Consider the following 27,416-nt stretch of genomic DNA (forward strand, 5'->3'; position numbering starts at 1 on the left):
TGCACAGTGATAGACTACCCATTTTAAATTTCAAATAAGTATGATGGTAATGAGTCAACTTTGTAAGTAGCGGTGAGCCAAGCTCAAGCAAGTAATCACTAGGTGACAATCAATTATATGAGTAGAAGCATAGTTTGCCGAGATTCAATATTTATATTATTTATATATATAAAAAAAAGATTCAATAATTATAAATTTTACTTAAATAAATAAAAGAAGATGATACATAAATTCGATTCATAATGTATAAATCATATAATCTAGTCTAGATTTAACACAATGGAACACCTTATCTCAAATTCAATAACTCAATTTTCATGTTTAGTTCTCCTATTTATCGTTCGATGCATCACTTTTACTTTCTTTAAGAGATAGACAATGGAGGAGGGGAGGATGTGGAGTTCAAACTTGAGACATCAAACACTAAGGGTCCGTTTTTTTTTTTTGGCTTCAAACCAATTTTGGAAATGCTTTTCCGTAAAAGTGTGTGTTTGGTTGTTACTTAAAATTGGGTCAAACTGAAAATATTTTCAGTGTTGACCATAAAATAAAGGACCCAAGGCGTAAAATATTTTCCGTTTTCATTTTCACTTCAAACCATTTACATTCCTCACATTACTCTCTTTGAGCTTTTCTCACACGCACTCCTCACAGCAGCAAGTACTCTCCAAGCTCACTCACACCGAGCTCCACCATCTCCCTCACGCCAAATGCAGCCGATCCTCTCCCTCACGCAGCCAATCCTCTCCACCCACGGTGAGTTTCCCTTTTCCATTTCTTAGTCTGATCCACTCGATCTCCCTCTCCCTTTGGAACCGAAATCCACCGAACACCACCACCTCTGAGTCCGAGTTCCGTCAACGAGTTCACACTCTCAAAATCCAACCAGACAAGGACGTGTACCGTCCCGACAATCCTCTGATTGTCACAATCCAGATCTCCAACCCCGACACCGCCTCGTCGCTCTTGCTCGACCAAATTAGTTTCGAAATCAGGGCCGTCGATAAGCTCGATTCTCAATGGTTTGCCACTCACAAACCCTTACTTGGATTGTCGCCGATCTGCTTTCTCGCCAATCACTCTCTCGTCGATCTGCTTAATCTCTTTGATCTCTGATTTTTTTGTTGTTGTTATGGTGGTGTGGGTGGTGGCATTTTGGTGGTTTCTGTGTTGTGTGGTGGTGGGTTTTGTGTGGATAGTGGTAGATTGTCTGTGGGTGTTGGTGTGTGGATAGTGGTGGATTTTTTGTGGGTGTTGGTGGATTTTCTGATATAAAATTTGGTTGGAAGCTAAGAAAATGGTTGAGAAAGTGTGAAAGATTTGTAGGAAAATAACATTTTTAGAATATTACCAAACACTAAAAATTGTTTCCTAATATAATTTTTAAAATGCAACTAAACACTAGAAAATATTTTCCTTTCCCGAAAATATTTTACACCCGAAAAATATTTTACATTGAAATAAACACAGCCTAAAATACGACTTTTACTAGATTATCACTTAAACCTGAATCTTCATTTTTAATTAATATATATAACTCAGGCAAAGGTGCACTTATAAATTTGCATTAGTTTTACATTAATGGAAAAATTAATTAAAATAGTGCTTGGGTACTACATTTTTTAATATAAATATTTTAAAATTTGTTATAGCTAATATCATATTTTGAGAAATTATTCACTTTTACCTCCTCTCATAAGGGGGTGTGGGCTCCTTAACGTAGGTTGTACAATGTACATAGGGGTCAACACCCTTTGTGAGAAAAGAGGGAAGGTAGGACTCACACTCTTTGAGAGAGGAAGGGAGAGTCTTTCAATAAGAATGAATAATTTCTCGTAATGCAAATTGTTAAAAAAAAAAATCTCATTTAATGATAAAATGGATTGTAGGGTTGACTCAAAGAGTTTGGAAATGACGTGAAAACCGTTTCATCATGAAATTTACATTGGATAATCTTTTTCTTTTCTTTTCTTTTTTTATTTTTTATTTAAGAAGTTTACAAATGATCATCTAGGAGAATCATTCTTACATCAGCTTTTAGCAGATCAAATTGGGCTGAGATGTTATGCGCTTGGGAAAATTATTAGGTGCTCCCGGAGTACAATAAATGCGTACTCCCTCCTCTGACATAAATGGTGGGTCTTACCATGAATTTAATTAGTGGGACCCACCATTCATGTGAGAGGAGGGAGTACTCATTTATAGTATTTTGGGAGTACATTTTCCATGAGATTGTATTTCTAGTCAGCCTAATTGGTGGAGAATTATTTACCCACCATCCATATATGGAATATACTTATATACCTAGTGATTTTTTAAAAATATTTTTAATAGATTTAATTAGAGTAAAAGTTAGCCAAGACACTAAAAGCATTGTATTTGTTGTTTTTAATGATGTGAGTAAATTTGTCTAAAACATTAAGTGTATAATAAATAGTACTCTTTTCCAAATAACACAGTAAAATTGGCATTAAAATATAGCTAAAATGCAAATTGCACCCTTTAAGTTAGTTAAAATTCATTTCAGTCTTCTAACTTTATTTTTGTTCAATTGAGTCCTCCAAATTTTAAATTTATTCAATTCGGTCTTTCAGTACAATTTTGTTAAAAATAATTGCCCCTAAAAATATCTATTGGTGTCATGCTTTAGAGCATTGGCGTCCGGGGTGTAAAACACCCCTAGTTGCTATTTTAGTTGCTGAGAACCCAAAAACATACTTTATTCGGGATTGCAAATTCTAAAAATTTTACAACTTGTGAACAGTAGTTACTTAGTGCACGTTTGGTACATTGTAATGATTATTACATGGGAATAAGTATTACAAGGAATTAGGGATGGCAATTTTTGCCCGACCCGCGGATATCCGGTCCGGCCCGACCCTAATGGGCCGGATTTTACCCGGTCCGATTAGGAATAGGGTCGGGTATGGGTTTTTAAAAAAAAACCCGAAACGGGTCCGGGTCGGGTCCGGGTTTTATTAAAAAATCCTAGACCCGACCCGAAACCCAACCCGTATAAAACCCGGTATCTAAAAATTACAAAAATACCCCCCCTCTATATATATATATATATACCTATCATCTAACCCTAACCCTCATTTCTTCATCTGCTCAGAACTCACGCTGCCTCACTCACAATCTCTTCCGCTCACAGCTCAGTCTCGCCACTCTCACTCACTCACTCACCTCGCCGTTGCCGTAGCTCACCGCCGATCCCTCTCTCCACCGTCCCAAGCTCACTAACTCACAAGCTCACTCACTCACTCTCAATCTCACCGCCGACCCAACTGTCCAACCTCTCACAGTCGCCGTCGCCGGTCCCTCTCGTCGCCGTCCCAAGCTCTCGCCATCGGTCTCTTTCTGTTCTGTTCTCTGCTTTTCTTCAATTTTTTTTTTTTTTTTTTTATATTGATGTACTCGGTCTGTTCTGTAGCTAAATCAAACATTTTGTGTATATATATAAATGATAAAAGAAGAGTTGAATGTGGTTGTAGTGGATTTGTGTTTTTGACTTTTTGTGGTTGTTTTGAATGGTGGGTGTGATTTGTGTTTTTGTTCAAGTTTGTTCCTTTTTGGATTAGTTTGTTTAGCTTAGGAGCTGGAGGTCTCAGTGAAAGAAGCTCAAGGTTTTCCCATTTTGTTTACTTCAGAGTTTCAGTAAATGGATCTGCTTTGTATGTGAGGTTCACAGTTTTGAAATTTGGATTTCGTTGTTCTTGTTACAGTCTCAAGCCAAAGTATCTGAGAGAGGGGTTTTGTGAGTCTCTTTGCATTTTTTTTTTTTTTTTTTTTTTTCTGTTGGGCCATGATTTGGGCCGCAGATTAGGCTCAAATCTGGTTGGGCTAAACGGGGCCCGCGGGGCCCGTGGGGCCCGACTGGGCGGGTCTGGGTCCCGGGAAAAAAACCCGTTTAATAAACGGGCCGGGTTCGGACTACAGGTCTTGACCCGCGGGTCGGGTCCGGGTATGAAAAAACCCGATCCGAACCCGACCCGTTGCCATTCCTACAAGGAATACATTAAGTTGAAATGTAATAAGTATTACTATTCATTAGTTTGGTAACCATTTAGGAATAAAATCCTGAATATGCATTCACAATTTAGTAGAGTATAAAAAGAAGCTGTAATTAAATCAATTTTAAGTCAAATTTCCTAAAATACACTTGTGGGGCCCGAAATCTGTGGTCCCAGCTCACTTTGTATTAAGAGCCTAAAGCCTTGTCCTATAAAGCCCAACCGCCGAGGACACGCAATGCAACTCCCTGAAGGCCCAAGAACGTGGCCGAGGACGACCTCACGTCTAACATCTCATAAAAATGCCTGAAGAAAAGGACAAATTCAGTACAAAAGCAGCTCAAGGGAGAAAGCTGCCAACACCTTAATGCGGAGCCCAGCGCCTGACAAATCCATACTCACACCATGCTATCCATCTTTTCCCAACCACTCTGACATATGGATTGATAAGACGAGTAACCATCCCAAACAAGGAAAAACGGACACGTAAGTGAAGAACGGGAAGAAAATACTAGTATAAAAGGGAAAGAGAGCTGAGACAAAGAGGGGGGCTGGAAAAAAGGGAGGAAGAATGGGGAGAATGTAGTGCTCCTCGGACTAATTCCGAGGAGCCAAACCTTTCAAATCACTTCGATGTAAGGCTCCGCTATACAGTCCAAACCTATCTTTGTATGAGCTCTCATGAAACCAGGACCAAACCCCTGCCCAGCGCCCAAAGGCAGGCCTTTCCAAACCCACTTTCTACAAACTGTATTGTTCGGGCCCTTTACATACGAGCCCAACGTCATTCTTGAGTCGTTAAAAATCGTGTCCCTACAACACTTATTTTAGAGTGTTTAAAATAGAGCTAATAATTAATAACAAGGAAAATTTATTTTTTTTTCCTTTTGAAGATGTGGCAATTAATGGCTATTTAGGAAATTTTTTTATAAAGTTATTACATAAGATGAATGAATAGATATTCAGTACTTTTGATAAGGAATAGTTATTCCTTATTTTGAAGAATAGCTATTGATAAGGAATAACTATTCATTGTAATAAAAACATAACCAAATAATCGAATAGTTATGCCATAGAAATATCTATTACATTACAGTGTCTATTACAGTCTACCAAACGTGCCCTTATATTTAGAACTTACTATTCACGAGTTTGTAAACCGAAATATATTATTTTATTCATTTATTTATTGTTCTCTCTCTCTCTCTCTCTCTGAACCTCTCAACTCTCTAAACTCTCCTCTCTTTACTTGCTCGATGCTTGTGAGTTTTGTGTGGATTTTTTTTTGTGGGTTTTTGTGCATATGGTGTTGCCATGGTACATTGACGGAGCTATTATTGGACTAGGGGAGGCAATAGCCCCCTTAAATTTTTTTTTTTTTTTAATATTACTATATTAATAGGTATTAACTTTAACAATTTTGTTCAATAAAATTATACTTTGCCCCCCTTAATAATGCCATCAATTCTTTTGAAAGTAATGTTATAGCCACAAACATTTTCACAATATTTATACAAACTATTGAGGTAACAAATTTTTATTGGTTCGTACACTTGCATCACTTTTTACTTATTAATAACTATTCACCATATTAGCAATTTGTAAAAAATTTTACAATGTTCATACAAACTATTGAGGTAACAAATTCTTATTGGTTCGTACACTTGCATTACTTTTTACTTATTAATAACTATTCACCACATTAGCAATTTGTAAAAATTTTGCAGTTTTAGTATTTTTCACCTTTTAAAGGACATAAAAAATTAATAGATTAAATATAAAACAAAATATACAAGCCCAAAAAAATTAGCCTAATAACAAAAATCACCAATAATAAAACTAAAAAAGTTAAGCCCAATCAATCTATTTTACCCAAAACAAGCTACTTGGTCATTTAAAAATTTTAAAACAAAAATCCTTAGTAGTAGATGACCGAAACCACCGCACACAACTAGCAGCAAAACCACCCCCCTAACTCCAAATCCTGGCTCCGTTCCTGTCGTGGTGGTGAGGGGGGTTGTTGCCGTGGTTATGGGGTGTTGCTGTGGTGGTGAGGTGGAGGGCGTGGGTTTGTGGATCGGCGTGGTGGAGGGTGTGGGTCGGCTTGGTGGAGGTCTGACCTTGCTTTGTGTTGATCAACGGTTGAGTATGCTTTGGGTAGATCGGTGATCGTGGGTTTTTGTGTGTTAGAGGTGGTGGTGTGTATTGATGGTGGGGACTAGGTTGCTGGGGTTTTTGTTTTTGTTTTGTTTTTTGTTTTTTTTTTTTTTTTTTTGGGTTGGTGGTTGCAGGGGGTTGTGCATGGTGGTGGGGTGATGGGTGGGTATTAGAGGTGGTGGTGGTGGTGGTGTGTGTATCGGTGGTGGGGACAGGTTGCTGTTTTTTTTTTTTTTTTGGTGGCTGTTGGGGGGTGTGTGTGGTGGTGGGGTGGTGGATTGGTGGGTGGCTGAGCTAATCTTTCTAGTGAGAGGAAAGAGTGAGAATCTTTCTAGTGGTTGCTGCTGGAGAGAGGAAAGAGTGAGATGGGAGAAGAGAGAATAATTAGTTTTTTTATATATTATTTTATTAAGTTGCAAATAAAAATAAAAACTGAGATGTAAAATGAGTTGATAAAATAGATAAAGTAGATTTTTAAGACGTAAAATCAGTGGCGGAGCCACACACAAAGGTGGGGGGGGGCCAAGGCCCCCCCAAAATTTTAAAAAATTAATTTATAGTATGTATATTATTTACATTTTAAAAAATGTAACATGTAAAAATTGAAGTTGGCCCCCCCAAATTTTGAGTTATTTCAATGGTGCTCTTAAAAGAAAAAGAAATTATATTAAAATCATATAATTTAAGAGGTTTAACAAATTAAACTATGTAGAAAATGATAAATTTTAGTACATGTCTAATAGAAGAAATACATGACTTTTATATACTCATTAAAATTTAGAAAATGATAAATTCTCTTAGTAAATTAATTTATATACGTGTGTGTAGAGGTTTGTTTGTCTTAACTAATATATTAGCATTACAACTTGGCCCCCCAAACCAAAATTTCTGGCCCCGCCCCTGCGTAAAATCAAACTTTTCTTGCTAATGCTGTTTAGGAGGATTCCTATTTTTAAAGAAAGAGAAAACACAAAATCAACAGTACAAAAGACAGCAAAGCTGCAAACAAATAGTGAAAAACCAAAGCTCAGCAACAAGCCAGCTTAGCTAGGACCACCATGCACCTAAACTCTCAAAAACAGAAAAAAGGAATTCTCTTCCTTTAGCCATACAAAACTCTATTTTGAACTATATCTTTCACATGAGACGGCTTGTGTGCAGTGTACTAATATATTGGATACGTTAAAATTATGCGGATACTTGTTTAGTTTTAGACATATGTTTATATCTTAATGTGTACAGTGCACAATTCCAACCATTTTGTACATTCTTAAACAAGGATAGTCTAATCTAATATTTTGGCTGGCTCACAGTTTAACCAATATGACAATATCACGGCCTCGATCAGCTCTGAATCTTCCAGCGTGAATTTATATGTTTTTGTTATCGATTTTATCATAGACTGATTATTTATTCATTCCTTGAGGCTTCTTGAACTATTTCCCTAACACCAAACCAAAGTTACCAAATGAGAGAGAGAGAGTTGAAAATTCATTGTTCATTTAAAGTAAAAGGATAACAAAAAATACTGTCATTTTATTAATAACAAATAACAACTATGATTGTTATTCAACTCAATTACAAGTTACAACAACTCTTTTTTCATAAAAGAAAAATTAATAAAATCATTCTTTTAATAGCTTTTATACGAAGTGATATGCATCTATTTAGTACGCAAATTTATTTTTAAATTTTAAAGACACTTCTCATCCATTCTTCTCTTATAAGACTAACGCAACCAAGTCTGAGATATATTTTCAAGGGCACTTGAGTTGGCCACCACGGGTGATCATGGTAGCGTAGCAGGGGCATACATCACGGTTGCCGGAAGTGCCCGGAGGAACGCAGCTGCATCGAGCACAGCAAGTCCCACATGCCCTCTTGCACAGGTTTGGCCTAGACGATAACTGACACCTTGCACTACATGCTGCTCCACAATCTGTGAAAGTATAACATATAATTCAATTAATCATAAAAAAAAAAACATGTAATTTAAAACTTTAATTAGCCAACTATGATTATTCAATCAAACAGTATCATATATGTAACATAAATAGTAATGGAAGAAGATAAAACTCACCTATTTTTTTACTGGGAGAACCCTTTGTTGTATCTGCGTTCACCTGCATAACTCAACAACACATTATCGTGTTAGAAAGAAAGTGCTAGCTAGGCTTCATGCATGTTTATTTTTGAAAATAATAGGAAGAGGAAAGATTGCTAAAATTAAGTTTACCATCTGATCAGCTTCAACAAGATGGATGACGAGAATAGAAATGAGAATGGAAGCAATTAAAGCCTTTGAGATGGTCATGGCTGATGACTTGAAGCAAGAGCGGTACTTTCGTTTCAAAGCTATTTGAAAATGAAATATTGAAAACCTGAAGATTTAGTGAGTAAAAGTGAGCTAAGGATGCTCCTATATATAGCAAGCGTATATGTGAACTAGGCAGCAAAAATTAATAAATAAATAAAAAAAAAAAGTAGATTCATGCAAGCTAGGTCGGGACATTCTCAATTATGACATATAGTTTGAACGCGGAAGGGAAAAAAGAAAAAGCATAGTGACTAGGGAGTAGGGAGTAGGGAGGGAATATCTGGTAACGAAAAGCAATTGGAATCATCTAGAGTAGGCACTTTTGTTGTGTTACTTCTACGCGGAACTGTTTGACAACCATAAAATATTATAGAAATCCTGAACATAAAACAATGTCTGAGTAGAAAGGCAGAGTCGGAGTAATATGACTCTATCCCATTAGGAAAGCTATTCTATCACGGAAAAAGTTTTTCTCTCTGACCATTTAAAAAACAATAAGGGTTCAACTGGTCACGTATAAACGATATAATGTAATTTTGACTGCTCAATTAATTAATAAAGTCAACAAATTCAATATTTCTCTAGAAAATAATTCAAAATAAGATCGAGAAAGTTCAGATTTAAAGCATAATGCGTGTATTCAATGTTCCAAATAAAAGAATAAGATTTTAGAAAAACAGGGCATGTACATGCAGACATGCTCTTTTTTTTTTTTTTTTTTTTGAGCTAATTACAGGACCAAAATTTATATCACCAAGCTCATGAGACATATACACATTTGTTTCAAAATACACTTCGACTTAAAAATCGTGTTTTCATTGGGCTCTAAGATTTTTTTTATTTTTTATTTTTTTTTATAAATCATTTATACGTACTTGTCTATTGATTCTAATATATATATATATACTATAATACTTGTCTATTAATTAATTTAATTTCAGACAAATTCAACGTGTGTCTAATTCCTTTTTCTTTTCTTTTTTTTCAGTTCCATATATATATATATAGATTCTTTCTTTCAAGTACCGAGGGAAGTAGGTAGGCGACAGTTACAACCCCAATATTGTCCACACGTGCAGCTAATGAAACAAAATACCTTCTCTTTTTGAGAGGTCGTGACCTGTGAGAGTTTTTCTACTTCCTTCGTAGAAAGCGATGGTGATTGGTGATGTGTTCGTGTAGAATAAACCTCACTCATATATAGCCACTTATATAAACAGCTGTGTACAAAGTCGCACCACAGCTGTATTCATCTTCACACATGGAAACCATTACCAAATTGCCAACATGTTTAAATTAAATTAAGTTTGGTCCCCCTTTATGCCATGTCACAATAAAAATAAATTAAAAACCGAAAGAACGACATCAATTATAGATGTTTCATAATGATGCCATGTATTACTATTAATTAATAAGAATTATCACTTTATTAGTGGAAAAGGGCATTGTACTAAACCCTTAAAAAAAACCTTATATATATAAAAGACGGACTCAATTTTCCTTTATAAAATATCCATTAAATGATTTTTATAATAGTTAATAATGTAACAACATAACTCTGCCCCCTTTTTTCATTAAAATAGTAAAAATTAAATAAATAAATAAATACCTGAGCAAAATAACTTAATCATCCTTGTGGCTCAAAGACATAATCTCATTTCTTTTATTAGGAGAGTTAGTGTTAATTTTTGTTTTGTTTTGAGGGGAGTATTAATTTAAATCATCTTAGATTCTTCTATTATTGTACATATTGAATTATGAAACACAAAAAAAAAAAAAAAAAAAAAAAAATGATAAGGGTAAGTCTAAAAAGTCTGATAAACTCGTTCACATAAGGCAAAGCCGATGGTCCTAATGAACTTGTCGGCCTTACTTGTGTATTCATAGACATAAATGACGGTTCCACCTCAAAGCCGACGACTGCACCTTGAGACCAACAATACACCTCAAAGCAGATGGCTGCGCCTTGAGATCAACGATACCTAAATGAGACAAACAGAATGCATAGACGGGATACGAAGCTAACGGAAGGAAGCTGAAGGGGGATAAGTAAACCTTTGATAGGTCTGACATGGCCTTGCTTGGCCTCCACGCATGAGTATATAATGAAATATCTTATGCCCCACGGTTAACCCTAATCAAGGGGATTCCTATAAGGAAAGGCCCTCTATGCCAAGGAATGGATGTCAACCCTATGCTACTATAAAAACCCCAAAACCCTCACATACCAAGGTACACATAGTTTCCCTCAACTCTGTCACTTTAGAGTTGTGAAAGTTTTTTAACTTGACCTTCGGAGGGTATTTGGCCGATACCACACCGATACTCTCTACAAGGTCTTCTTTGATTCTGTTTCGTAGATGTTGTCTCGAGCATGTGAGGACTGTGTGACTTACTGACGATTTTTGGCATCATAAAAAATGATAGTATTTATCATTAAACATACATCATAGATGTAAATCTAACTATTTAATACTTTACTTTTACAAAAAAAAATATTTTTTTGAAAATATTTCGTTAAAAAAAAACCATTTTTACAAAAAATAAATAAATCATTTTTCAATGGAAATCAGTCACGTTTTTTCTAATTCCAAATATTTATATTTATACATATCACTTATTTTAAACAGCAATAAGGAAAACAAATGTACAAAACTTTAATACTTTTATTATTATTATTGTAAGGATGCAATTTGGATCCTAAGTCCAAAAGGTAAAAAGATCTAAGCCCAAAGAGCCCAATACAATGAATTTGTAGAGAGTGTATTGGAAAACTAGGCTCTAACGAGTTGGGTAACAATTATAGGGGATTCAAATAACAATAAAGTAAAGATAGTCTGATTTTATCTAAAGCAAATCGTCCTCGGCACAATCCAAGGAGATTAGTTCTTGTATATGCCTCTTGAATTTGATTACAAATATAGTTCTTAGTGCTACAGTATTCTTCTCTCAATTCTCCGAGCCCCTTTCCTTAAGGTCTTCTCTCTATTTTATACTATTCTCATTTTTTCATCTCTACCTTTCATGTGTAGATTAGATTATTGGTGTTGATCATTGTCCCATCAGCACCTTCCTGAAGTCTTTGGGAAGTAACTGTAAGGCTGAAAATTACTGTTCAAATATCACTTCCTCATTAATGCGGTCAAAGAGTTAGTTACAGAGCATTCAATGCGGTGGTAGCAGCTTTCTCTAATATATTATAGGGCTTTCCTCTGTCCTGTGCTTTCAGGATGCTTGTCCTTTTCAACAAAAGCTCTAGGAACATTGCCCTGGGTGGCAAACCACACTTTTGGATCTCGGCTTTGCTTAGCCGATGAGGCATTCATTCTCGGACCACCTTCTCAGACTCTTATGACCAAACCTCACCTCTTCATCTGTTAACACGGACTCCCATAACAGAATTTTATCTATCCTCAGACTACTTAATGTCCTCAGATTGAGCCCCCGGCCCAATATATACATAGATACATACTACTGGGTCTATCACCCCTACAATTATTATTATTATTATTATTGTTATTGTGGGGAGTGAAGCTTGAATGAGGAAATTGTAAGGCAAGCCCAACCCAAGGGCAAGATGGTCTCAGCTCCTTACCAACCAACCCCAACCCAATGTAACATTAAGAGTTCCAGTGTGGGAGCCCGAGGAAGCAACTTGCCCGAGGAACCCAAGGAGCAGCACTACTCAAAGGGCCGCAGATAAACCATTTGGGCAAGTAGGTTGTGACCAAGGAAAGAAGTGAAGACGTGCAAGAAAAGAAGAGGGAAAGTTTCTAGATAAAGAGCCCATCACCTCCGCATTCAATGCATTGCACCAACTCAACTGGCTGTATTAATGGCAAAATGACCACTGAACTGTGCCTTCACAGCTAGCAGCACATTCCACCACCCCCAGCAAGGCTTTGATGGGACAAGCATCCAAGTGAGAAATAGGGACTGTCCAAGTGGAGGGTTGAGATGCATTCTAGGTAGATATATAAGAGAAATAGACCCCTCCAGAAAGAGAGGGAGAAAAAAGTGAGAAATAAGATCAAGTGTAATCAAGAACTTCCAAAGAAAGAAAAAAATAATAATTCAGACTATCAACACTATCCTCAGACCATCCCGAGGAAGTGGTTATACCATCTTTCCCTTGTCTTTTTCTTCCTTTTTGCATTAAAAAACCGTTCTTTGATCACATCAATTACTTAATCATCTGTCACATTCAATTAAGTTGGAAAATGTTGACCTTGATAATCTACCTCTATAAATTAATTGTATGGGGCATTGATTCAACCCCATTCCTTGGGTCGTTTATTATTATTATTATTATTATTATTCGAAATTTCAAATCCTATGGACGATGGCCCATCCTGCCGACTACTAAACGATTAGGCTTTAAAATTATTTACTTCTATTAAAGGGAAATTGGATGGTCTTATAGAATCAATCCAATCAAGCAGTAGGGTAGATGTTTTGTTTTGATTCATGGAGGACGTTCCACCAGAAAAATTGAAATACTTAATGAACTTTGGACCCACATTTAGAATGTGATATATTGAATTAGGATTTCTTTTATTATTATTTTTGAAAGAGTTTCAACCTATAACATCCACTCCTAATGATAGCTCTTTATTGTCAGACTAAGACCACAATCGATTTATTATTATTATTATTATTATTATTATTATTTATGAAACCAGATCATGCCAAGTAGACATCACCAATTATTATCCAAAGTGAATCAAACTTGGACTGCCCATCGTAATCATTATCCAAAGTGAGTCAAACTTGGACCGCCCATTGTAGTAACTAATAGAGTAATATAAGTACATAATATACGAAATAATAATAAAATTTTACTGACTAATGCTTTAAGGGCTTATATTAGTAAATCATTTAAAAAAAATATGAAAAATTGAATAAGTAACTAACTGACTTGACAGTTTTTTCAATTTTTCATAAAAATTTACTTAGATATATGGCATACATTAACCGGACTCATAATAATAAATGAGTCAACTATATGAACAACGTAGAGCTAAGCTCAAGCAAGTAATCACCAGAAAACAATCAACTTCATCATACTCGCTTCTCAAAAAAACTTCATCATACTCAATTATACGAGTAGAAGCATAGTTTGCTCAAATTCAATATTTATAAGTATTATTTATTTATAAATAACAAAAGAGTCCAAACTTGGTAAGAATTGGTGTAAAATTCATATTTTACACAATCTAATAAGATATTGTGAAATCATTTTTTACTTAAAACTCAATACATCCTATCACACATAATAATATCTAAATAAACTCACGATTAATTAAGTTGAATTTTCAATTGGATATTAGAATTGATTGAGTGTAGTTGTGCCTATTCTTTAATATGTAATATAATGACGTAGCATGTTGAGATTAAAGGTGTAAAACTTAAGTTTTACTGTTTTTATAGAATTTAATCTCAAAAAAAAAAAAAAATCAATAATAATAATAATTTTTTTTTTAATTTAAATCAATTAAAGACGAATCATACAGATCATATAATCTAGATTTAACACTAAAAGGAAGACTTTGTCTCAAATTTTAACAACTCAATTTCATGTTTAATTATCCTAGCAGAGTGGGGGGAGGATGTGGGCTTTAAACCAGAGATATTATTAGACACCGGAATATTATTTTCAATAGATTATCACTTAAACCCTAATTTATTGTTTTAAACTTTAATCAATATATATAGATCGGACAAAGGTGCACTTATAGAATTGCGTCCAATTTACATTAATGGAAAAATTACCACTTTGTTTGTTTGCATTGGAGTTAGCAAGTGTGAGATTAACAAAAATTAATTAAAATACTACTTGAGCATTACATTTTTCAATGTTTTAAGAATTGATATGGCTGCATAATATCATGTATAACCGTATAAAAAATTATTCACTTTTATAGGAAAAGTCCTTCCTCCTCTCATAAGGGACATGGGCCTTATCTTGGGTTGCACATCGAGGCTCATAATCCCTTGTGAGTGGAGAAAGGACTCTTCCTATATATAGGAGTGAATAAATTTACGAATGATAATCTAGGAGAATCATTCTTACATCAGCTCTCAGCAAAACAAATTAGGCTGAGATGTTATGGGCTTGTATTCTGCTAGCCTAATTGGTGGAGAATTATTTACCCACCGTCAATATATGGAATACACATTGTGATTTTTTAAAATCTTTTTAATAGATATAATTAGAGTTAAAGTTAGCTAAGAGGCTAAAAGCATTATATTTGTTGTTTTTTTATGATATGTGTAAATCTGTGTAAAACAGTAAGTGTATAATAAACATTACTCTTTTCCAAATAACACGGTAAAATTGGCATTAAAATATAGTTAAAATGTAAATTGTATTTTCTAAGTTTAGTTAAAATTCATTTCAGTCTTCTAACTTTATTTTTATTCAATTGAGTCATTTAAATTTTAAATTTATTAAATTCAGACTTTCAGTACAATTTTGTAAAAAAAATTGCCCCTAAAAATATTTATTGGTGTCATGCCCATTTGACCCTTCATTAATTTTTTCTAAATATATCTTATCTTTAAAGAAAGAGAAAACACAATATCAACAATACAAGAAGCAGCAGAGCTGCAAACAAATAGTGAAAAACCAAAGCTCGGCAACAAGCCAGCTTTAGCTAGGACCACCACCTAAATTTTCTCAAAAACAGAAAAAAGGAATTCTCTTCCTTTAGCCACGCAAAACTCAAAGTGTATTTTTCACAGGATACGGTTTGTGTTCAATGAACTAATATATTGAATATGTTAGAATGCGGAGGATACATGTCCAGTTTTGGACATATATTTGTATCCTATGTGTCCAGTGCACAACCCAACCATTTTTTACATTCTTACATAAGGATGGTCTAATCTAATATTTTGGCTGGCTCACAGTTTAACCAATATGACAATATCACGATCTCGATCAGCTCTAAATCTTCCAGCATGAATTCAAATGTTTTTGTTATCGATTTTATCATTGACTGGTAGTTTATTCATTCGTTGAGTCTTCTGGAACTATTTCCCTAACAGCAAACCAAAGTTACCAAATGAGAGAGAGTTGAAAATTCATTATTCATTTAACATAAAGGATAAAAAAAAAATACTAACAGTCATTTTATTAATAACAAATAACAACTGTGATTGTTATTCAACTCAATTACAAGTTACAACAACTCTTTTTTCATAAAAGAGAAAATAATAAAATCATTCTTTTAATAGCTTTTATACAAAGTGAGATGCATCTATTTAGTACGCAAATTTATTTTCTAAGACACTTCTCATCCATTCTTCTCTTATAAGACTAACGCATGCAACCAAGTCTGAGATATATTTTCAAGGGCACTTGAGTTGGCCACCACGGGTGATCATGGTAGCGTAGCAGGGGCATACATCACGGTTGCCGGAAGTTCCCGGAGGAACGCAGCTGCATCGAGCACAGCAAGTCCCACATGCCCTCTTGCACAGGTTCGGCCTAGACGATAACTGACACCTCGCACTACATGCTGCTCCACAATCTGAAAAGTAGAACATATAATTCAAAACCTTAATTAGCCAACTATTATTATTCGATCAAACTGTATCATATATGTAACATATATAGTGATGGAAGAAGATAAAACTCACCTATTTTTTTACTGGGAGAACCCGTTGTTGCATCTGCGTTCACCTGCATAACTCAACAACAAATTATCGTGTTAGAAAGAAAGTGCTTGCTAAGCTTTAATGCTTATTTTAGAGAACAATAGGAAGAGGAAAGAGACTATATGAGGTCTTAGATGATTGCTAAAATTAAGTCTACCGTCTGATCAGCTTCAACAAGATGGATAACGAGAATAGAAATGAGAAAAGGAGCAATTAAAGCCTTTGGGATGGCCATGGCTGATGACTTGAAGCTAGAGCTACTTTCGATTCAAAGCTAGTTGAAAATGAAATATTGAAAACCTCAAACCTGATGATTTAGTGCGTACAAGTGAGATAAGGATGCTCCTATATATAGCAAGCGTATATGTGAGCTAAGCAGCAAGAATTAATAAATAAACAAAAAAAAAGTAGGTGCATGCAAGCTAGGACGGGACATTCTCAATTGTGATCATATAGTTTGAACGCGGAAGACGAAAAAAACAAGCGTAGTGACTAGGGAGTAGGGAGGGAATATCTGGTAAGGAAAAGCAATTGAAATCATCTAGAGTAGGCACTTTGGTTGTGTTACTTCTTGGATGGTTTTCACGCACACGTTTTGAGATAACACTTCTACGCGGAACTGTTTTACAAATCAATAAAATATACTCCATTCGTCCCACTTTATTTATTTTTTTTAAAAAGTTAAATTTTTTAAACGAACATCATTTATTGTTTCGTTTATCTTTTAAAAATATATAAGTTTCTAAAACTACCTTTAAATAAATTTATCAAAAAATTGAATTAGTAAATTAATAAGGATATAATAGAAATATTAATAAATTAATGATTTTTACTTTTAAAAATAAGACAATATTTTGAGACATTCTAAAATGGAAAAGATGGAATGAATAGAAATCTTGAAGATAAAACAATGTTTAATTAGAAAGGCAGAGTCGGAGTAATGTGACTCTTTCCCATTAAGGAAAGCTATTCTATCACGGAAAAAGTTTTTCTCTCTGACCATTTAAAAAACAATAAGGGCTCAACTGGTCACGTTTAAACAATATAATATAACTTTGACTGCTCAATTAATTATTAAAGTCAACGGATTCAGTATTTCTCTATAAAAGAATTCAAAAAAAAAAGAGTAATGTTACATGTACAAATTATTTTGTTTTTACAAATTATTAATGTGACAAATTCTTATTAATTTTAATATGAGTCTACCATTAACATCCCATTTATGTTTACTAATAATTATTTGAAAATTACTAAAATCACATTAGCAGTTTGTAAAAATATTGGAAATCAGTTTGAGTATGTAGAATTACTCTTCAAACAAAAAAAAAAGATCGGGAAAGTTCAGATTTAAAGCATAATGCATGTATTTAATGTTCCAAATAAATGAATAAACCACGTTTGATTGAGTTGTTAAATAATACATTTTCAGTTTTTAAACAACATTATACGTATTTTCATACACTTTTTCATCCACACATATTTCAAAAAAATACAAACAACATTACTCAAACTCCTTTACCAAACAGGCCCTAAGATTTTTAAAAAAAGAGCATGTGTTTTTTGTTAAATAACACATTTTCAGTTTTTAAACAACATTACACGTATTTTCATACACTTTTTCACCCACACATATTTCAAAAAAAATACAAACAACATTACTCTAACCCCTCTACCAAACGAGTCCTAAGATTTAAAAAAAAAAAAAAAAAAGCATGTGTTATTTGTTAAATAACACATTTTCAGTTTTTAAACAATATTACACATATTTTCATACACTTTTTCATCCACACATATTTCAAAAAAATATAAATAACATTACTCAAACTCATCTACCAAACATACCTTAAGATTTTTAAAAAAGAGCATGTGCAGACATGCTCTTTTTTTTCTTTTTCTTTTTTGAGCTAATTACAAAACCAAAATTTATATCACAAAGCTCATGAGACATATACACATTTGTTGCAAAGTACTCTTCGACCTAAAAATCGTGTTTAATTACATTGGGCTCTAAGATTTTTTTTTTAAAAAAAATCATTTATACTTGTCTATTAATTAATTTAATTTCGAACAAATTCAACGTGTGTCTAATTCTTATCTTTTTTTTCAGTTCCCCATATATATATATATACCATTTTTTTTTTAATAAAAAAAGGGGTGATTCTTTCTTTCCAGTACCGAGGGAAGTAGGTAGGCGACAAGTTACAACCCCAATATTGTCCACACGTGCAGCTAATGAAACAAATACCTTCTCTTTTTGAGAGGTCGTGACTTGTGAGAGTTTTTCTACTTCCTTCGTAGAAGGCGATGGTGATGTGTTCGTATAGAATAAACCTCCCTCATATATAGCCACTTAATAAACAGCTGTACAAAGTCGCACCACAACTGTATTCATCTTCATCCATGAAGGCCATTATCAAATTGCCAATATGTTTAAATTAAATTAAATTTGGTCCCGTTTATGCCACGTCACAATAAAAATAAATTTAAAAAGAAAAAGAAAAAAAAGACATCAATTATAGATGTTTGATAATGATGGCATGTATTACTATATGACAAAACTTAAATACAATATTTTAGATACTATTTTTTTAGGTTTTTTTTTTTTTTTTTTTTTAAAAAAAAAATTCAGTCATATGGCAACTTAACTAAAAAATACACTTCTATTTCATAAGAAAAAATCCACATGGCAAAATATTAACGAGAGAATATAAGAAATAGCACTTAAATATTGTACCTAAGTCTTGCCCTAATTATAATTATCACTTTAATGGAAAAGTGCACTGTACTAAACCCTAAAAAAAAAAACCCTTTTATATATATCCATTAAATGATTTTTATAATAGTTAATAACGTAACAACTACATAATTCTGCCCCTTTTTTATTAATATAAAATAAATAAATAAAAACCTTAACAAAATAACTTAATCATCCTTGTGGCTCAAAGACATATTCTTATTTCTTTTATTAGGAGAGTTAGTGCCCGTTTGGGTAGAGCTGAAACTTGCGTTTCAGCTCTACGTTTTCCTACCTTTTTTTTTTTTTTTTTTCCTCTGCACGTGAACAGTAAAAGCACTGTGTGCAGGGGACAAAAAATACTATTCATGCACTGTTTATGCACTGTTCATGCACTATTCATGGGTCCCACGACACTATTTACACATTTAAAAATTATTTTGCTACAGTGTTTTCAGTTTTCAGTTTTCAGTTTTCAGTTTCAGCAACAATAAGCTCAATCCAAACAGACCCTTAGTGTTAATTTTTTGTTTTTTTTTTTTTTTTTTTTTTTTGAGGGGAGTGTTAATTTAAATCATCTAAGATTCTTCTATTGTTTTACTTATTGAATTATGAAACAAATAAATGGTATTTATCATTAACCATATACATCATAGATGTAAATCTAACTATTTAATACTTTATTTTTATGAAAAAATATTTGTTTGGAAAATAGTTCGTTAAAAAAAACCATTTTTACAAAAAAATTAAATCATTTTTCGATGGAAATCAGTCACGTTTCTACTAATTCCAAATATTTATATTTATACATATCACTTATTTTAAAAAGCAATAAGGAAAACAAATGTACAAAACTTTAATACTTTTATTATTATTATTATTATCCTACGGGCGATGGCCCATCCTGCCGACTACTAAACAATTAGATTTTAAAATTATTTATTTCTATTAGAGGGAATTATATGGTCTTAAGGAATCAAAGCAATAGGGTGGATGTTTTGTTTTGATTCATGGAGCACTAGGGTTCAATCCCTGCCTATACTAAAAACTTATTGGTGTCTTGTTCTGGTGAAAAAAAAACTATTATTAGAAACGGACGTCATAAGTTGAAACTCTCTCAAAAAAATTAAAAACTTTATACCCTCATTTAGAATGTGATATATAATATTGTAATAGGATTTCTTTTATTATTATTATTATTATTATTATTATTATTATTAGGCTATTATATATTATTTTTTATGAAACCAGATCATGCCAGGCAGACATCACTAAATTCATTATCCAAAGTGAATCAAACTTGGACTGCCCATCGTAATAACTAATAAAGTAATAAGTACATAATGAAACAATAATAAACTAGTCAACTTTGTAAACAGCGGTGAACCAAACAAGTAATCACTAGAATTTCTCAAAAAAAAAAAAAAAAATGTAATCACTAGAAGACAATCTACTTCATCATACTCTATTATGCGAGTAGAAGCATACTTTGGCCAGATTCAATATCTATAAGTATTATTTATTTATAAATAATAAAAAGAGTCCGAATTTAATAAGGATAGATATGGACACTTTATTTTGTATTCAGTTAATAAACTTTAGAGTGCGTTTGGATTGGGCGTTTTCTGCCCAATCCTGCGTTTGCGCGTTTTTTTTTTTTTTTTTTTCCACGCGTTTTGGGGCGTTTTGGGTGTTGCGGCTACTGTTCATGCACTGTTCAATGAACAGTAGCCGCAAACTTTGACTTTTCAAATTTTTTTGGACCAATCACAGCACATCGTGTACTGTTTACGGACCCACAAATTTCACTTTTCAGCAACTTTTTCATTAAAAATGGGTCCCACGATACTATTCACACATTTAAAAATTATTTCGCTACAGTGTTTTTCAGTTTTCAGTTTCAGTTTTCAGTTTTCAGCTGTATCCAAACGGACCCTTAGTCCCTCAGTCTCAATGATGAGCTTGACATATCTACAAAAGGTAATTGAAATTATTTTGATTGTTTGGAAGTAATCACAACTCAAAAGTGCTTAAATCTTTTTGAAAACGATACTGAAAAATGACCTTTACTCATTGTTTTGGCCATAACTTTTGATCCACAAAGAATTTTTTAGTATAGTTGATCTCATTGAAAAGTATACATCCTGGGTTTCAATTCGAACACAAATTTTTCCTAATTTGAGCTTAAATTGAGTGAGTTATGGCTATTTTAAATTGGGCCAACTAGGCAGTCCGATTTTATAGATTTTAAAACTTCATTTTAAGGACCCAAAACATAATGTTTTGATATAAGTCGGCCCATGGACCCTTGACAACGTCCAAAGATCATTAAAAAATCTAAAAAACCTAACTTTAACTTATAAATACTCATCTTATGCCTTCAATCAAAACCCTAATTCTCTTTTCTAAAACACACCACAGCACCTTTGCACATTTTTTACCCAAAAAAAAAAAAAAACCTCTCTTTAGTTAGTTCTACGGTAGAAACTATTTTCTCAATTTGATTTCTCAAAAACTTTTTCAAAACTAATCTTGTTTTTGAGTTGTGATTACTTATAAATTATTGAAATCTTCTTTTACCTTAATATCTCATTGAATCTTGTTGTGGAAACACTGAGGGGCCGGTTAAATATCAATCAAGTTTGTACTCCATAGTAAGGTGAGTCCCTTTTCATGAATTTTCCTTGATTTGGTTCTTTTATAATTTGTGTTTTTGTTGTTCTTAGTTAATTCATATATTATTCATGCTTAGAAATATGTTTTGTTTTGTTTGATTTTATTTTGTTTTGTCTCATCATGTTTTGATTGGAAAATTGATATGATTTGGTATAATGATGAATATGTTTTGATGTATTAAGTGTTGCTCTTATTTGTTGTTAGATCCAATGTGTGTTTAGGAATAGATTTTGTTTTATTTATCTTTGATATCTTTGTTGTTAGTTTAGGTTGTTTAGTTTTATATTAGAAGTATGTTAGGTTTAGTTTGATTGTTATTTTGTTGCTTGCTTTAAAACTGCATTTCTGGGCGTGTATGTGTGCACATACTTATGTATGTGTATGCATACTAGAGGCTTGCATACGCATACTCGTGCCCAATAGTGCAGATTTAGAGTTCTTACAATTTTGATTGTTTTGCTTAGTTCTAAATCCTTTGTTTAAGTCTTGTTGAGTCTAATTTTCACATGTGTAGGCCTAGGGTTAGTAGAAGAACATGTTTCACATGCTTTAATTATTAAATTGATAATTAGAGTTTATATCTTGGTTGAAGAACATGAACATGCATTGATGTATAGGTGTTGTGGTGTTATGAGATAAGTGAAGTAAGTCATGCATAATTACATGAACATGTATTTGATTGGAATGATGAGCATTATATGGTTTATGAACATGATGAATATGCTTGGCTAATAACATGATGCTATGCTTGGATGTTTGGGATATGCTTGATGTTAATGCCTTGTTGATGCTACCGTATCGTGTTATGCTTGCTGCCTTGGATAAGATGAGATAGATGTATACTTAGGTTGTGATATGCCATGATAGATGAGTGATTAGATTTTGGGATGATTGACACCATGTTGATTGTTAGATGTATGCTAGCGTGTGTGAGTATAGATGCAATATTGAATGTTTCTTTAATAGGGTTAAGACATAAGACACAATGAAAGGAAGCCAATTTTAGCGTTTTTGGGTGCCTAACACCTTCCCAAGACTGCACCTTAACTTCGAACCCATATCTCTGATAGTAAGATCAATGGTCCTTCCTCAAGAGGAAGCTATATATATGGTTCCTAGACCATTGCAAAAATTAGGTGGCGACTCCTCGTTGTGTCCACAATGAGTGTAAAATTCATGTTATACACCATCTAATAAGATATTGTCACATCAGTTTTTTACTTAAAACTCAATACATCCTATCACACATAATAACATTTAAATAAACTCATAATTAAATTGGATTTTCAAATGGATATTAACTTTCTTTCTTTTTTGAGAAACAAACATACACACAAAAGAGAGAGGGAAAGTGAATGAATATTAAAATTGATTGAGTATAGTTGTATCTATTCTATAATATGGAATATAATGATGTGACATGTTGAAATTAAAGGAGTAAAACTTGGGTTTTACAATCTTTATAGAATATAATCTCATAAAAAAATATTCAATAATTATTATTATTTTTTTACTTAAATCAATTAAAGATGATGATACAAAAATACGTACAATTCATAATGTGCAAATCATATAATCTAGATTTAACATTGTTTGGGGGCCTTTTTCGATTGCCTAGCCACGTGTGGTCCGTTGGAGGGATGACCTTACTAGGCCCGGGTTCTTTCTGGGGAGTTGCGTCTGGAACTCAACATTGGGCCACGTGGTCCAACGGGTACCGGCGTATTTTTAAGCCTACAAAGTCATTAAGGCCAAAATCTAAGAATCATAATAATGGTTGAGTAAATATGTAATATGTGTTTGATATGATAGCTTTGATTAGTAGTTGTGATAACAATTGAAATAAAGTATTTATTTAGAGGTAAAGTAATCATGTACTCAATAATGTAAATTTAAAGATAAGGAAGTAAAGTCACTTATCTTTGTATGGTTTATAGCTCCAGCTGTGTAGCATCAGTGAGCTAATAGGATTCCAGCAGACTGCTAACGGTAAAGGCTAGTTAAGCTTGCCCCTCTTATCATGCATTTAAATGAGTTTAAGCCTTGGTTAATAGTTGTAATAGTAGTTGGAATAAAATAATAAGTATTTAAATGTGAAGTAAACATGTACTCGATGATGTAAATTTAAAGATAAGGAAGCAAAATCATTTATCTTTGTATGGTTTGTAGCCCAGCTGTGTAGCATTAGTGAGCTGATAAGATTCCAGCAAAGTGACTCCAACGGTAGGGGATAGTTTGCCATGATGACTTCAAGATTGAAGGGGAAAAATGGATGCAACTGGAGGGAGAGAGAGTATGCCCAGCTATGTGTAGGGGCTGGTTAAGCTTGCCCCTCTTATCATGCACTTAAATGAGTTTTCCCCTTGACAATACTCTTTTAATTGTTGTGACGTTGTAAATAGTGTTGCCTTCCACGAAAAGGGCTTTTGTATGGAGTATATGTGCCTTTTAAGAGAAGGGTTTTATGTAAGAAATAGTTGTGCCTTCTAAGAGAAAGGCTTTTGTAAGAAGTAGTTGTGCCTTCTAAGAGAAGGGTTTTGATATAAGATCTTGGTGCCTTTTAGGAGAAGAGCTTTAGTAATAGAATTTCATGTCTTCCATGAGAAGGGCTTTTAGTATGAGTGTTTGGTATCTCTTGAGAAGTGTGGAAATGGTAAAGACATAGATGTTTTGTGGGATGTAATATGTATGATATACGAAAATATGATAAATATGGTGGTTAATGATAGTAAAAATATGAGATTATAACTGTTGGAGAAGTTGTAGAGATTGTTTTCCAAGATGAAAGATTTTGTAAGAGAAAAGTATAGAGATGTGTATATGGGCAGCAAAACAGTAGAATTTCAGAGTGAGAGAGTATGAGAGTGGAGTTTAGAAGAGTTGTGGTGTGTTATATGTAATGGTGTAGTAAGTGTATATGAGATTGTGTAAGAGAAGTGAAGAAAGAGATCTTTAGAGATATGGGCAGCAAGATATATGTACTTTCAGAATATAAAGAGTGAAATAATGAGTATAAGAAAGTAATAGTATTGTAGTGTTTAGCAAAGCTGCTGGGATTTCCTGCTGGGATTGTATGAAAGCTTATGAATGGCATTTATGAGCTAAGGGCTAAAGAGTTTAGTTCCTCATCTAGAAACTAAAAAACTCAGAAGCTTAGAACTTCATTGAAAGCCTCCGAAAATTATTAGAGGGAGAGAGAATAGAGAAGTTTTTATCAGAGAGTTGTTCTCCATTAGTGTCCCCCCTTTAGGTGTTAATGAAGGGTTCCCTTTAGCTGAGTTTAAAGGGGTATTTTAGCAAAGAATATTTGCCAAAATCTATCCCAATCAGCAATGAATCTTCAGATAATCCATCTTAAGATTTGACCCAAAAATGTATGTTTAGCTTTAAGGTATTCTTGCTATTTCGGGTAAGAGTTACTGGGGAAAAAGTAACAGAAAAGGAAGGTATTTTAGCAAGAGAAAGGTAGTTTCAATAGTTGGTTTTGATTTTAGCCAAATGTGGAAAAAATCAGTAATACTCAGGCTGCTGGGTCAGCTGTCACAACTGTTCTGAAAAAGGCTGTCCCAGCTATCAGGAAAAGCTGTGACAGCTATTACGAAAAAAAGCTGTCACAGCTGTCAAGAAAAGTTGTGACAGCTATCATGAAAAAGCTGTCCCAGCTGTTAGGAAAAGTTATGACAGCTATCATGAGACAGCTGTTTGCTTTGAACAGAAGCCAATGAGGTCAGATGGGTGATTTCAAACTGCTGGAAAGTACATTCGGCGTTTATTGGATGGATTTGGCTGAAAAATGGTAAGATCTCTTTGAAGGATATCTTGCTATTTTGGGTATAACAACTAGTTGCTATGATTTTAGCATTAAATGACTGATGATATCACTTCCAACTAGGTGTCAAGTGCTAAATGCACTGCTGGGGTTCAGCTGAAAATGTTTCCTTTTCGGGTGTTTGTGTTTTTGGTCCAAGGTTCCATTACAACACATTTCTAGCAAGTAATAGAAGGATTGGTTGAATGCTAAGGAAGTTTTAGAGATTTGTTCAAGGTCTCATTGTGTTGTGACATAATCTTGGTGAGCAAGAAGAGTATTCAATGCTCTGTTCTGGCAGCTGGCAGAGACATATATGGTCTGATTGTGGCAGACAGCAGTTGGGTATAAACGATATCATGAATATTTTGTATATAGTTGGAGATTAAAGATAGCCAATCAAATTAGGCCATGTGTTTGAGTTGGATTTTAGCTGAAAGAAGTAATGAGATTTATGTAGATTAATATAATCAAGTTTCTAAATTTGTATAGCAACAGCTGGGAATTGAATAAATAGTTACCCAACAGTTGGATGGCGAGAGATATTAAGTATTTGTCACATGATGAATATTAAGCTTTAAAAAAAGAGCAATGGGGAAATATATCATTTTAAGTGCTACGTGATAAGAAATGCTTACCATATGTTACCCGCTACACACGGACTTGTCAGAATTTAGGGAGTTGGAGAAGACATGTCAAGCAACATGTTTCTTTTATCAACTTTAAACCCCTGGAGCTTTACTGAACATACCTTTTGGCCCTCTAAACCATGACTCCCAATGTTTCCCCAAAGATACTTATGAGCTTGGGTCATAAGCCAAAGATGAGATGATGTACCTCAGGTTTTGTTGTTATTTTGTGTAAATAAGAGCTCTTGTTGAAGAAGCTGCTTGCCATGAGTGTAAGAGAGGTAATATGAGCCGTGAGTTTTGATTCATTACTTAAGCCCAATCCATATGTTGATGTTGATAATGTCGTGGGGTTATGATCCCAATTGATGAAAAGGAAATGTGGGCCATGAATCTGCCTCTTGAAATAAGGATCTTACGGGCCATGTGAGCTCAATCTATGTAGTTGAATGAGATATGAGCTTATTTTGGGTTTTAAATAGATTTACCCAAAAAAACCAATAATATGTTGATGTGGCATGGGGTGCCAATGAAGTAATACCATGTGGGCCAAAAAAATAGTCTTCAACAAACACTAGAAGGAAGACTTTATCTCAAATTTCAACAACTTAATTTCATGTTTAATTATCCTGGCAAAGTGGGGGGAGGATGTGGGCTTTAAACCAAAGATATTATTAAACACCAAAATACTATTTTCAATAGATTATCACTTAAACCCTAATTTACTGTTTTAAACTTTAATCAATATATATAGATCAGCCAAAGGTGCACTTATAGAATTGCATCCAGTTTACATTAATGGAAAAATTACCACTTTGTTTGTTTGCATTGGAGCTAGCAAGTGTGAGGTTAACAAAAATTAATTAAAATACTACTTGGGTATTACATTTTTCAACGTTTTAAGAATTGATATGACTACATAATATTATGTATGAGAAATTATTCACTTTTATAGAAAAAAACCTTCCTCCTCTCATAAAGGGCATGGGCCTTATCCTGAGTTGCACATCGAGGCTTATATCCCCGTGTGAGAGGAGGAAGGACTCTTCCTATATATATATATAAGAACAAATAAATTCTTGTCATGTAAATTGTCACCTTAACACGAAAAAAAAAAAAAAAAAGGTTTCACATTTAATGATAAAGTGGATTGCATGGTTGACCCAAAGATAGATTCTTAGAGAGAGTGAGTGAGTGAGAGTACGTTGATATGTTACTGAACACAAGTGCTCCAATTCTTAAATGAGATATTTTTTACTTTCTGCAAAGGGTAAGGAATGTGTTTTTTCTAGATTAACTTGTACAAAAATTAAAATAATAAAAGTTTTATTTTCTTTGGACACTTTGATGTTAGGGTTTTGAATGGAGGTTGAGTGGAACGAATTTTGGAGAGAAAACCTTGTATTTTCCTTTCTCTAAT

General features: G+C 33.6%; 2 protein-coding genes across 2 annotated transcripts; both read right to left on the bottom strand.

Annotated features, from left to right (window-relative positions):
• Nucleotides 1–7,748: 7,748 nt before the first annotated feature.
• On the bottom strand, nucleotides 7,749–8,545 carry LOC115978305 (gibberellin-regulated protein 1-like). The gene is made up of 3 exons (XM_031100325.1): nucleotides 8,407–8,545; nucleotides 8,251–8,293; nucleotides 7,749–8,109 (listed from the first exon to the last, which is right to left on the bottom strand). Exons 1-3 carry the CDS (start codon nucleotides 8,482–8,484, stop codon nucleotides 7,928–7,930), a joined length of 303 nt encoding a protein of 100 aa, XP_030956185.1. The 5' UTR covers nucleotides 8,485–8,545; the 3' UTR covers nucleotides 7,749–7,927.
• Nucleotides 8,546–15,700: 7,155 nt separating this feature from the next.
• LOC115977984 (snakin-2-like) lies at nucleotides 15,701–16,729 on the bottom strand. Its single transcript, XM_031100014.1, has 3 exons — nucleotides 16,307–16,729; nucleotides 16,132–16,174; nucleotides 15,701–16,022 (listed from the first exon to the last, which is right to left on the bottom strand). Exons 1-3 carry the CDS (start codon nucleotides 16,382–16,384, stop codon nucleotides 15,841–15,843), a joined length of 303 nt encoding a protein of 100 aa, XP_030955874.1. The 5' UTR covers nucleotides 16,385–16,729; the 3' UTR covers nucleotides 15,701–15,840.
• Nucleotides 16,730–27,416: the final 10,687 nt, after the last annotated feature.

Source organism: Quercus lobata, chromosome 2, assembly GCF_001633185.2.
Source record: "Quercus lobata isolate SW786 chromosome 2, ValleyOak3.0 Primary Assembly, whole genome shotgun sequence".
Taxonomy (NCBI): Eukaryota; Viridiplantae; Streptophyta; class Magnoliopsida; order Fagales; family Fagaceae; genus Quercus; species Quercus lobata.